Source organism: Peromyscus californicus, unplaced genomic scaffold (genome assembly GCF_007827085.1).
Source record: "Peromyscus californicus insignis strain IS unplaced genomic scaffold, ASM782708v3 Scaffold_18__1_contigs__length_77618521, whole genome shotgun sequence".
Taxonomy (NCBI): domain Eukaryota; kingdom Metazoa; phylum Chordata; class Mammalia; order Rodentia; family Cricetidae; genus Peromyscus; species Peromyscus californicus.
The window spans coordinates 773010-784617 of NW_026294480.1; the positions used below are offsets into that span (position 1 = coordinate 773010).

The following is an 11608-nucleotide window of genomic DNA, read 5'->3' on the forward strand; positions in this document are numbered from 1 at the left end:
AGGTGTGCTGGGCTGGACAGGTACAAAGAACATGTCTTGGGCATGTCTGTCTGTAAGCCAGTGTGGTAGGGGACTGTTCCTGGGAAGACATAGGTCTCTCTTGTGCTCGAAGCTGGAGGAGACCCAAGCCTACAGGATCCGTAATGCCTGCCCACACCAGTGCAGGTCCAACCCTTAGCTAGCTTATTCCAGGTAAAGGAGGACATCAAGTCTCTAAGGTTCCAGGCTGGTTGTGACTGTCGGCACACCAGGAGTGTCTGAGTCCTGAGGCCCACTAACTCCCAGGCCTGATGGACGGACACAGGTGGACTGCAGGAGATGGCAGACAGTGTTTTAACTTGGAGCTGCTGGTACTTGGCTGTTCACTTTACACTGCTTTCCTGATTCCCCTTAGGGAGCACTGTTCTGTAAACAGGGAGATGAAGGCCATGCAGTACCGGGGGCGTTGGTTTGCCCAGGAACATGGGCTGTCCCAGCCCTGGGCTATCTAGTCCAGAGGGACAAGAAAGCTGTAGTTGCCAAGCAACGAGATGGAGGCATCAGAGGAGTGTAGGGCCCCAGGGAGGGCGCAGGTGGCCAGCAGAGGGGGTGCAGCAGAGCCCGGCAGAGATGGCTTCAGGGGACTCCCTGGTAAGCAATGACAAACACCTGGCCCAGGGGGACAGTTGGGTGCTGGCCATGTGGGCTTACTGTGATCTCCTAGTGGACCACAGTGGGAAGGCTGATGATAAGGAGCTAAATGGGGGCACAGGTACAAGGGCCATGAGTCTGCAGGCTCTGAGAGGTTGAGAAGGGCTGGTGTCCCTGAGGCCTTTCTCTTTGGTTTGCTGATGGCCCTAAAACTCCATATCCTCACTTATTCCCTCTGGAAGACCCTGGGATCTCTCTTCTGGTAAGGTCACAGTTCTATCAGACCAGGGCCTCCTTACAGCCTCCTTTAGCTCCGATTTCCTCCTTAATGGCTCTCTTCTGGACATTTCCTTGGAGGCAGAGGCTTTAACCTACGCATCGGTCCACAGCAGGATGTGTCATTTAAGAACTTATACCAATTTTCTAAGGTGTCCCCCGCAACACTGTAGTCTTGTTGCCCCACCCAGGGCTCTTTGTCGGCTCCTGAGCTCCAGGCGGTGTGGCAGCCCCAGACACCCATGCATACACCCTTGGATGCCTGTCACAGACTTTCCTCAGTCTACCCAGCAAACCCAGCACTATAGTAGGGTCTTAGCACTAGCAAAATCCCAGCTCAGAATGACCCAAGGGGCACCGAGGCCCAGCCCAGTTCCTGGCCTCACACAGTCTGCACACCTTCCTCAGCTGCTCCTTCACCTGCTCCACCTCTCCCCGAGGCAAGAAGGACCTGTACACTGCCTTGCGCAGGCTCATCTAACATGGTCTTAAGCTGAAGCTCAGAGCCAGGGAAGAACTCAAGAGTAGAGTTTCTAGAAAGGTACCTAGAAACACCCAGCATCCACCAGCGAGTGGAGAGTGACTGAGTCTACCTCAGCCCACCACTGGGGCCCCTGACACAGAAGTGACTTCAATGAGGAAAGCCTCTCTGCTGGCATCCCATAGACAAAATTCCGAGTAGCCAAGCCTTCCTCATCCATCATTCTTGATCAGCACAAGCTCTGAGTGGAAAAAGAGGCACCCTCTGTTCTCACGGTGTAGGGGCCTACACGCACCTGAATGAAAATGAGATACTAAAGCTGGGCACTGTCTGTCGGAAGGAGCAGACGCAGCAGCTCTGTATGGTTTACTGAGTGTATGTTCATCATCTGGTCCTTGCTTGCAGATTCACAGGCCTCCAGGTGGGACTTCCAAGAATCACAGAGGAGATAGCCATGTATGCAAAGCAACCAAGGACAAAACAGCCAGCATGCAATGTCCTGGTCACAGCCCTTTTTCCTAATTTCATCACATCACTATGGCAGACCAATTTGTTCAATCACTTAACACTGACTACGCAATACAGAGCACGGAGGTGTGACTGGTTAGGAATACCTGTGGAGACAAGCTGACTCTCAACTCTGTCACCTCCCAGGATGAGGCTGGAACCCCAGGCTCACCACTTTACAGCACCAGGCCCCTCCCCATGCAATCCACTGTGCCGGCCACAGGGCCACAGGCCACCTGACAGCCTGCTGGGGACATGGAGTTTGCCCCTTCACTTCACTCACACCATGGAAAGCTGGTTTCACCGGTACCACCGGTACCAGAGAATGCTGTGCAGAGAATGCTGAGTCATGGCAGTTCAGGAGGACGGGAGAAACTGAGGCTTGGCCTCACTATGGGTCACAAGGGAGAGTGGGTATCAACTGTGTTGTTTTCCTTCTTTTTTGTTGTGGTTTGAGACAGAGTTTCACTCTAAGCCAGGCTGGAACTTACCATCCTTCTGTCTCTACCCCTTGGTAATGAGATTACAGGCATGCCCAGCCACTTGCTTTCGTAAATTCTATCTGGTTGGGCTTATAATTAGTTGTTGTTGTTTTGTCTTTATTGTTTATATTAGACAGGGTCTCATTCTGTGGCCTAGGCCATCTTGGAACACACTATGCCGCCCAAGCTGACTTCAAATTCTTGAAAATCCTTCTGCCTCGGCTTCCTGGGTGCCGAGATTACAGGCATGGGAGGGTACACTAAGTATAATGATCTGCCTTTAAAATTAGAAGGAAAACACAAAGCAAATAAAAGGATTTCTGAGCAGAAAATAACTTCTGATACACTGTATAGGGCTTCCAATACAGCAAAGATAGCTCCCCTGCCTGTGCACACAGGGGTGTGTGTGTGTGTGTGTGTGTGTGTGTGTGTGTGTGTGTGTGTGTGTGTGTGTATACATGATGGACATGACATATGCATACCCCCCAACCCCACCCTTGGCCCCTACAGGACCACAGTTACAGGTAATAGGATGTAATTTGCAACAGGAAGATCCCTAGACAAAAATAACTGTTTAAAGAATGTCTTGCTGTGAGTAATTTAGATGATAAAGGACTCCTCTGAGAACAACTGCCTTGGTGTAAATTGATTTAATCAGACTGATATCCCTCCTATGTCCCTGAGAATGCTCTTACCTCCAGGAAGGGAGAACAGGGAGGAGGATGTAGTTTTCCCGGGCTCTGCTTCCTGTTTGTATCTTCTTTCCTGATGCGTGCGTGCGTGCGTGCGTGCGTGCGTGTGCATGTGCATGTACGTGTGTGTGTGTGTGTGTGTGTGTGTGTGTGTGTGTGTGATAAAATATACATTTTAGGGCTGGAAAGATGGCTCAGTGGTTAAGAGCACTTACTGCTTGCACCCACATCAGGCAGTTCACAAGTGTCTGTAACTACAGCTCCAGGGGATCTGATACCCTCTCTGGCTTCCAAAAGCACCTGTATACATGTGGTGTATGTATTTGTTTTCCAGCTGCCTAGTCCTTCTGCTCGTCATGAGGTGTGAAGGATCGAACCCAGGGCCTTTTCTAGGCAAGCACCTTGTCACTGAGCTACATCCCCAGCCCCTCTGTCCATTTTTTAAATTGGTTTATTTGTGTGTCTTAGTGGCCAAGTTACAGAAGGACCTTCTATTCTGGGGATTAACCCATTACCAGGTTTTTAAATTTAATTTGCCAGTGTCCCACCCATTCATATTTAAGATTCCTCTGGCCCTGCAGCTGTGCCCTTCACCCTGTGGCTTTAGGAACTGCCTTCTACTTACATATGGATACAGCAACTGGCCACACACACACACACACACACACACACACACACACACACACACACACAGCTGGATCCCTGCAGACCCGTATCTGCATGTGACAGCATCAGCTTCACCCAGTGGCTTCCTCTGCATCCAGGGCGGCTTTGACTCAGGCTGGGTTACCCCAGACACAGATACACTCATGTGTTGCTTCTCCATCCAGCTGGGGAAGGCTGTCAGTCCACCTGAACACAAATGTTCCTGTGAGTTTGTTTCTCTAGCAGGTTGGGGAGGGTGGGTGTCACCCAGACATGGATGTTTTTGTTTGTTTCCCCGGCTGAGCAGGAGACACCAGGGCCCTTGTCATCTTGACTGCCCTGGGGTCAAGGTTCCCTGCTTTGCTGCCCGGGTTTGCACGAGAACCAAGGAGCCCAGCCCAGGGCCAAGCCCGTCCTGAGGCCTCCACCTCCCGCTCTTCCTGACCTAGTTGTGATTCTCTTTTAGATTTTCTTTTGGATGTTGTTGCTTTATTTAAAGAAAATTTCTTTTCATAAAGAGATGTGATGTCTCAAACCCTAGCCTACCCCCCGTGGAAAAAAAGAAGCCAAGTTAAATATTATGTAGCAAAGAAGAGAACAGGACGTGCACGGAGCATTTTCTTGTGAAGCCAAGTTAACCATCACCAACGCAAGACTTCTTTCACAGCAAAGTGACAGAACTTGAGCTGGCGCTGCTCACCGAGAGCTAGAGGCATCTTACCGATTACCAGGAGGGCCACACCCCATGAAATATTTAAGCAAAAAGCAAACAGCCTGCCCAGCGGGCAGCAGGTTTTCAAGCACCAGAGTCTAGCCATCACGCGGGATCAGCTCTCCAGCCTCGGCAGCCTGAGGAGAGGCAGCTTGACAGTATTTCTGTCCGGGGGACCCAGGTATGGCTTGGGATAAAATTTTACCAAGACTCCATCAGCAGGACCTGCAGTGAGAGACACTGCCTGGTGTGTGAATACATCACGGAGCTGGCTGGCACTCCTCCGTGCAGTCCTAACTTAGAAGTGTTCTCACAGAAACTGCCGCGGAGGCCACAGAAAATATGCTAAGCAACAAACCACAGAGCTGAGTCCATAGAGACCCGTGTGGTGAACACAGAGACATGGGGACACACAGGTAACATGGAGACAGGCATACCATGGCCACACCAACTCACATGGAGACATTAAAGACAACAAAAAGACAGCGCAGAAACAAGACAGCACTGACGCACACAGAGACGTACACACAGACGACATGGAGACGCACGCCAACACACATGCACACTGCACAGAGACGACATGGAAACACACAGGTAATGCAGAGAGAGACACAGAGACAACATGTAGACATATACACCATAGGACACCGTAAGACTCACAGAGTCATACAAAGAAAACATGAAGGTACACAGAGACCCAAAGACAACACAAAGATACACAGCATGGAGACATTGCAGGTAACGAGGGGACACACAAGGACACACAGACTCACAGCCACACATATGTGGATATTGTGCACATCAGAATACTTCAGCCTGGACTCCCAGGCACCTGACTGGAGAGGCCATTGTCATGGAAAGTGGGACGTTCTCTTGGATCCGGGTCTCCAGGGAGCAGGAATAGCTGCAGGTAGCTTCACTCGATCTCTGTGGACAAGCCTTGTACCGCCACCCCTCAAAGTGTAATTATCAAGGTTTGGCAGACATGTGGTCCTGCCAGCCACAACAGTGACGGGAAGCAAGATGCCAACCTCCAATCAGGGGCTCAACGCTGGCCTTTGTCCTGGACAGGGGTGAAACCACAGGAGTCTATAGCTCAAATGCCAGGCAAGGGAGGGGACAAGGGGAGGCAGAGAGTGCTCCGGCCACTTGTGACCTCCCAGGAGCCCTCCTTGGGAAGCCTCGTGCTATGGTTCTTCTTGCCCTCTGGAGACCTTCTCCTTTCGTTGTCCCTCTGTCTTGGGGGCACTCTGGGTGACTGTCCATCTTGTGTTAGGAAACGGTTCTGAGAACACCTTGGGACTATTTCACCAAGTCGTTGCCATGAGGATTCTCAACCAGAACCCCTTCAACTGGAGGGCAGAGAGGGGCCTCTCTCTGGACCCTTGCCGCGGGGCCAGGATCCTCCCTATGGGCCTTTTGTGCCCTTCCTTCCGCCCCTGTGTTCACAGAAGAGGCAGTAACAATTGGGGAGCAGGCAGTCACACCTAGCAAGTGACAGGCTCACTTCTGCCCCTCTATGGGTGCCATTCACATCAAAGCAAACAGAACACAGTTCGAAGGCTCAGTGTGGAGACCTGTGTCTTACGGAACAGAGGCTGGAAAGCTCTGTAGATAAGAGACACAACATCACTCTCATATCCCAACACACAGCAAAGGGAGACCATGCCACCACGGGCTGTCTACTCCTAGACACACCCCACCCAATGAGATGAGACCAAAATACTCATGTGAAGGGTGCTGGTCAAATGGCAGAGCCAAAGCATCAACAGGACCAGCATCCATGTATCATGGTGAATAAGGAAAGTGGAAAGCTTTGGGAGCTGGTCCTGAAAGAGGCTGCAAGCCAGGAGACCTGATGTCTCTGGGGACTTAGAAAGTTTATTCTCATCACCTGCCACACATCTGTAACCAAAGGTTGACTCAGGACAACACCCCACCCAGGGCTTAGCTCCTGGCACTGTGCCCGAATCGGACCAATAAAATCTTTGTTTGTTTTTCAAACTTAGTTTACACTGTGTTAATGAAACACCAAATAATAGGTCTTCTGTTCCCACGTAGAAGCACGACACGAAACCACTGGATTGACCGTTGTCTGGAACTGTCACACGAAATCCCCACACAACTGGAGCCAGCTGTCCATGGACAGATTCAGTCAGCCAGACAGGGGGACAGCTCTGCTGGGGCCCCAGGACAGCACTGAGTCCCAAACCCCTAGAACGAACATGGAGGTGACAGGAACTGGCCCAACCCTACCTCTAGCCTCCAGTGGGGTCCAACCCCTGGACATCAGACCCTCAGGGCCTTCTACACTGAAGTCAAAGACCTCATCTACAAGAGAGGAGGGTGGAGATTTTAGGGTTGGGAGGTCTCCTGGTGGGATCCACCTAATCCTGCCTCACCTGCTACATCCAGGACTTCGGAAAATGGTGGAAGGGGCATGGGGAAGTCTCCACCCACACTTGTCCCTGGCATCCTGTCTCCAAGGGCCTCTGATGGGACTTACAGTTCAGCATGAAGGACTTTGAGCAGTGTTGGCCTGACCCAAGCTCTTGGCTCAAGGTGTTGCAGGTGTTCAATATTCTTGGGCATCAATCTCCTACCCCAAAAGTGAGACTAAGTCCTGGAGGCCTGAGTTCCTCGGGAGCATGAGGGAGCCAGAAAGCCCAGGTTAAGGACAGGCATAGACCCCAGCCTTGTCACACCATCTATCAGCAGATTATCTGCCTAAAAGGTTGGGGATACTTTCCAAGAGAATGGCAGCTCCTTGCCTCAGCAACTCAAAAGGACCCCAGTAGCTGGGGCTGTCCTGCTTTCTCCCACCCACACCCTCTGGCTAGCCCTCGTGGTCAAGCAGGCTCCCTATAAGCAGGGTCTGCAGACACCATAATTGCTCTGTCACTGTATTTGGTGACCTAACAGATCATCTATTTACTTCTTGGGTTCCAAAATGAAACATGTCCCTTGGCAAGTAGGCCGACAGCCACATGCAACCTTGCTGCCGTGCCAAGATTAAGGAAAGTCAACCACTACCCAGCAGGACAAGCATCCTGGCAACCTCATCTGCTAAAGCATAAGACAAATCCTGACCTAGAGCTCAGAACAGAGACAGGTGGAGACATAGCTCAGCATGCCCAGTCTAGGGAATGGGTATTTGTAGCGTGCATGTGTACACATACTTACACACACACACACACGCACGCACGCACGCATGCAGCGCACCAAAGCTATGCAATGCCCAAGTTCACATGGGGAAGCAACTCCTCAGATTTTGTTACAAAAATTAACTCACCAGAAAAGTGACAGTTCTAAGTTCTTCTTAGTCACAGTGTCACAGCATACCCTCACCCAGATCTCTAAAAGACTGCATATGTGCAACATGAACACACCTGTCATGGTTATCCATGATGGTGCCTCTCCAGATGACCAGGGCAGGGCATCTGGGCACTGGACAGGCTGTTTAGACCAGTACCAATCCAGCTTTGGAGACCCTACTCAGCAAGGCAGACAGGTACTCAGAAGGTAGAGGTCTCTCAGAGAATGTCTGGCAAGTGCCATCTGTCTTCCAGGGGTGTGGGGCAACCCATACACCAGATCTGGCTTCATCTTCACTCTGAGACCCAAAGTAGGGCTCTAGAACAATCTGGAGAGTTCACTGTGAGAGCCTGCTCCTGTTGCATGCTCCCCAGAAAACCTGGCTTAGCAGGTGTGTGGCCAACCATAAATTGCACTGTTCTAGGATCCCCACATTCAGGCAGAGGTCACAAGTCGTTATAAAGAACAGAAAGCCAAGGCGGGCTGCCACAGCTGTGAATTCACACTCACCGAAGGCTGGCTGCCTCTGTCTGGTCTGCACCTTCGAATCCCTCACCAGAGACAGAGGCGACAGCTCCTTTTCTCAGTGGTCCTAACTGCGGGGGGCCACGGTGATCAGAAGGCAACCCCAGAAAGCTATCCTCCGCCAACCACTAATATCCCACTGACTCTTACAGAACGTTACCACCTACAAGGTCCACAGGACATCAGGCAGGGCCAGGGATTAGCAGGACTAACGTGTGGGACAAAGGACACGAGCTGATTCCAGAGCCGGCACCCTAACACTTGGTGACCTGCAGCCATTCCTACAGCCAGCAGGCAATGGCCACCTCCTGACACCTGGGCAGCAGGCGGGGAGTCCGTCACTCGCTGCTCCCACACAGAGGCAGCAGTGACCCTCTAGGAGGAAGGCTTAGCTGCACCTACCATAGCGGCTGGGCTCGCGACAGTAGCGCAGAATGGGCAGCGCGTCTACTTCTTGTGCTTTCAGCGCGGCCACCAGGCTGGGATCCGGGTCGGGGTCGGGGTCGGGGTCCGGGTCGGGGTCCAAGCACAGGCTCTGGCTGCCGCCGCCCTCTGCCCTGGGCCCCGCGTCCCCCATCCCGCTCTGTGCTGGGGTCACCACGAAGCGCTGGGACATGTTGGCGTCGGAACGCTGGGCGCCGCGACGACTGCTGGATGCGAAGCCTGCCGGTGCTGACCGTGGGTCTCGGGGAGCGGGGCGGGGCGGGGCAGGGGCGGGGCGCGAGGTGTGGGCGGGGCAGGATGGCGACCAGGCAGGGGCGGGGAGGGGCGGGACAAGGCGAGGTCCCGGGGCCGGGGTGGCTGGATAGAAGTGCGGGTCTGGGAGGGGGTAAGAGAGGGCTGGGGTGGGCATGGGGGGTAGAAAGTTGGAGTAGGGGCAGGGCCCGGACGGTACCGAGGCAGGAGATGAAAGAGCAAGGATGAGGAAGGGGGCTGGGGAGGAGGGGGGAGAGAGCTAAAAGAGGGCCGGGAAAGGGCATGAGAGGGCTGGGAAGGGCAGTAGAGTGGTACCTGGGTGAGAGGGGAGCCAGGGGAGAACTGGGACCTGTGAGAAGGACCTGCCCTGGACCTAGCTAGATAGGCGATGCTTGGGCAGAAAGGTGTTGGGCAGTTGGCCTGGGAAGGGCATTTGATGGTCTGCCTGACGATGGCAGGACGCCCACTGCCTGCTCAAGAGACTGAATCTTTGGTTTCCAGGCCGATCACTTCAGTGTAGCTTAGGGTTGTGCTAAGTGGCTAGGAGACTCCTACCCCACACCCCCAACCCACCTGAGAAGCGGCTCAGGAGGCCTGGAGCAAGTGGGCACTGGAAGTGGGGACACCCACCACTGTGCTCATGGTTCTTCACTACCTGTAACATGGTTTTCGTATTTGTTCACTCAAATGTTTATTAGTACCTTCTGATGCCAGGCTCCGGAAGTGACAGGAGGCAGAAGCCCCTGCCCCTCTGAAGCATATCTTACAGAGTGGAGTAGAAAGAGCAAAATTTGAGTAAAGGGAGCAGGGCTTCCGTTCTTACAGACATCGTGCCCCACGATGGCTCTCTTGGTCCAGCTACCACATCTGTCCCTCAGAGTAGAGGGGCCGACAGGAGAAGGTCAGTTAGCTGCCTCTGCCTGTAGCATAACCTGGATGTTGCATACAGTACCATTAGTTATGTGTGAAGCCTCTCCAGGGTGTATCCAGCTCAGGAGGAAGATAGAGTTTCTCTTTTGAAGACTTGGGTTTCTTTCTTAGGAAGTCAGTTTCACCACGCACCTCCGTTTGCCTGGCAGCGAGAGGGGAAAACCAACCAGATGGGAGTTCCCGCGCCTGCGTATACAGCCTCTCAGGACCCTGTCCCTGCAGCAAGAGGCAGTCTGTGGAGTCTTGCCTCTCCTCCAGTCAATCTTTGTCAACATTTCTAAGGCCATTCTTGGCCCTTTTCCCCAAGATGAACTTCTGGGTCATATTTTAAAGTTTCCCTGTATTAGTTACTTGGCTCATTTAATGTCTGACAAAGCATTTAAAAAGGGGAGGCTTATTTTGGTTCATGGTTTAACAAGGGACACAGTCTGTTACGGTGGGGAAGTCGTGATGATGGGAACTTGAGGCAGCTGGTCATGTTGACCACTCCAAAGAAATGAATGCTGGTGCTTGACTGACTTCCACGGCTTTATGTAGTGGGGAATCTCAGCCCGTGGGATGGTGGTGCCACACATATTCAAGATGAGTCTTGCTACCAGGTGTGATGGCATATGCTTTTCACCCCAGCACTTGTGAAACCCAGGCAGGTGGAGTTCAAGGCCAGCCTGATGTACATAGTGAGTTCCAGGCCAACCAAGGATTCACAGCGAGATCCTGTCTCAAAACAAAACAAAAAGTAGATGCTTCCTTCTACACTTAAACCTCTCTGGAAACACCTTGACAGGCACACCTAGAGGTGTGTTTCCATGGTGATTCAAAATCCAAATCCATTTATGCTGAAATGCACTTATAAACTTGCTGAACAGAGATGTCTTTGCGTTGTCAAATCTCTCACCCAGGTCCTGCATTTTCCATTAAACTTAGTCATACTCTGATGAAGGGGGGGAGAAGCAGGGATGATGGGGGGGGGGGGAATGACACACGGGACAACACTGGTAACTTTGTGTATTTCTTTTTTTTTTTTTTTTCGAGACAGGGTTTCTCTGTGTAGTTTTGCGCCTTTCCTGGAACTCGCTCTGTAGACCAGGCTGGCCTCGAACTCACAGAGATCCGCCTGCCTCTGCCTCCCGAGTGCTGGGACTAAAGGCGTGCGCCACCACCGCCCGGCGTGTATTTCTTTTATAACCTGCCACTTCATGTAATTCTAAATTGTATTATTTAAATGCTCATCTACTTCAGTCACGGCATTTTGCTAGGATTGTTTTTTAGGTTATAAATAATGATAACTTTCTCCTTCCATCCCCTTTAAGCCTCTACTGTTTTCTTTTTATCCCTTTGCTTTTATTTTGGATTTTTAAAGAAATTTTAGGGCAACCCTCACCATCATTGCTGTTGACTTAGGTGAGACTCATGCTGTGATCTGCCCAAGACAGGCATTGGCTGGGCCAGAGTGGCTTGTGCCCTAGACACACCCTTCTGGCTCAGAGAAGGCCCTCGATGGACATGGTGGGGAAGGGGGTCCTCTTTTCTTTTGGAGCCCAGGAGGGTGAGAGCTCCCCAGGAAGTCCCTCAAAGAGCTTACACTTTCACTTTTAAATTTAAAAAAACGCTCAGATCTATCCTTTCTGGACACAGCTTCTATTCACCTTGTCCCTTTGCTTGCAAGTGTCCCAGGAATCTGCAAGGCTCTGTAGCCATCCAGAAATGTTAGCCAAAC

General features: G+C 52.0%; 1 protein-coding gene across 2 annotated transcripts in view; it reads right to left on the reverse strand.

The window, feature by feature from the left end:
• Slc12a7 (solute carrier family 12 member 7) overlaps window positions 1-8956 on the reverse strand; it is a 91599-nt gene extending 82643 nt beyond the window's left edge. For both annotated transcript variants that reach the window (XM_052742895.1, XM_052742894.1), the window contains exon 1: window positions 8668-8956. In XM_052742895.1, coding sequence (XP_052598855.1) covers window positions 8668-8881 — 214 coding nt within the window. In that variant the 5' untranslated portion in view covers window positions 8882-8956. The remainder of the gene's footprint in view (window positions 1-8667) is intronic.
• Window positions 8957-11608: the final 2652 nt, after the last annotated feature.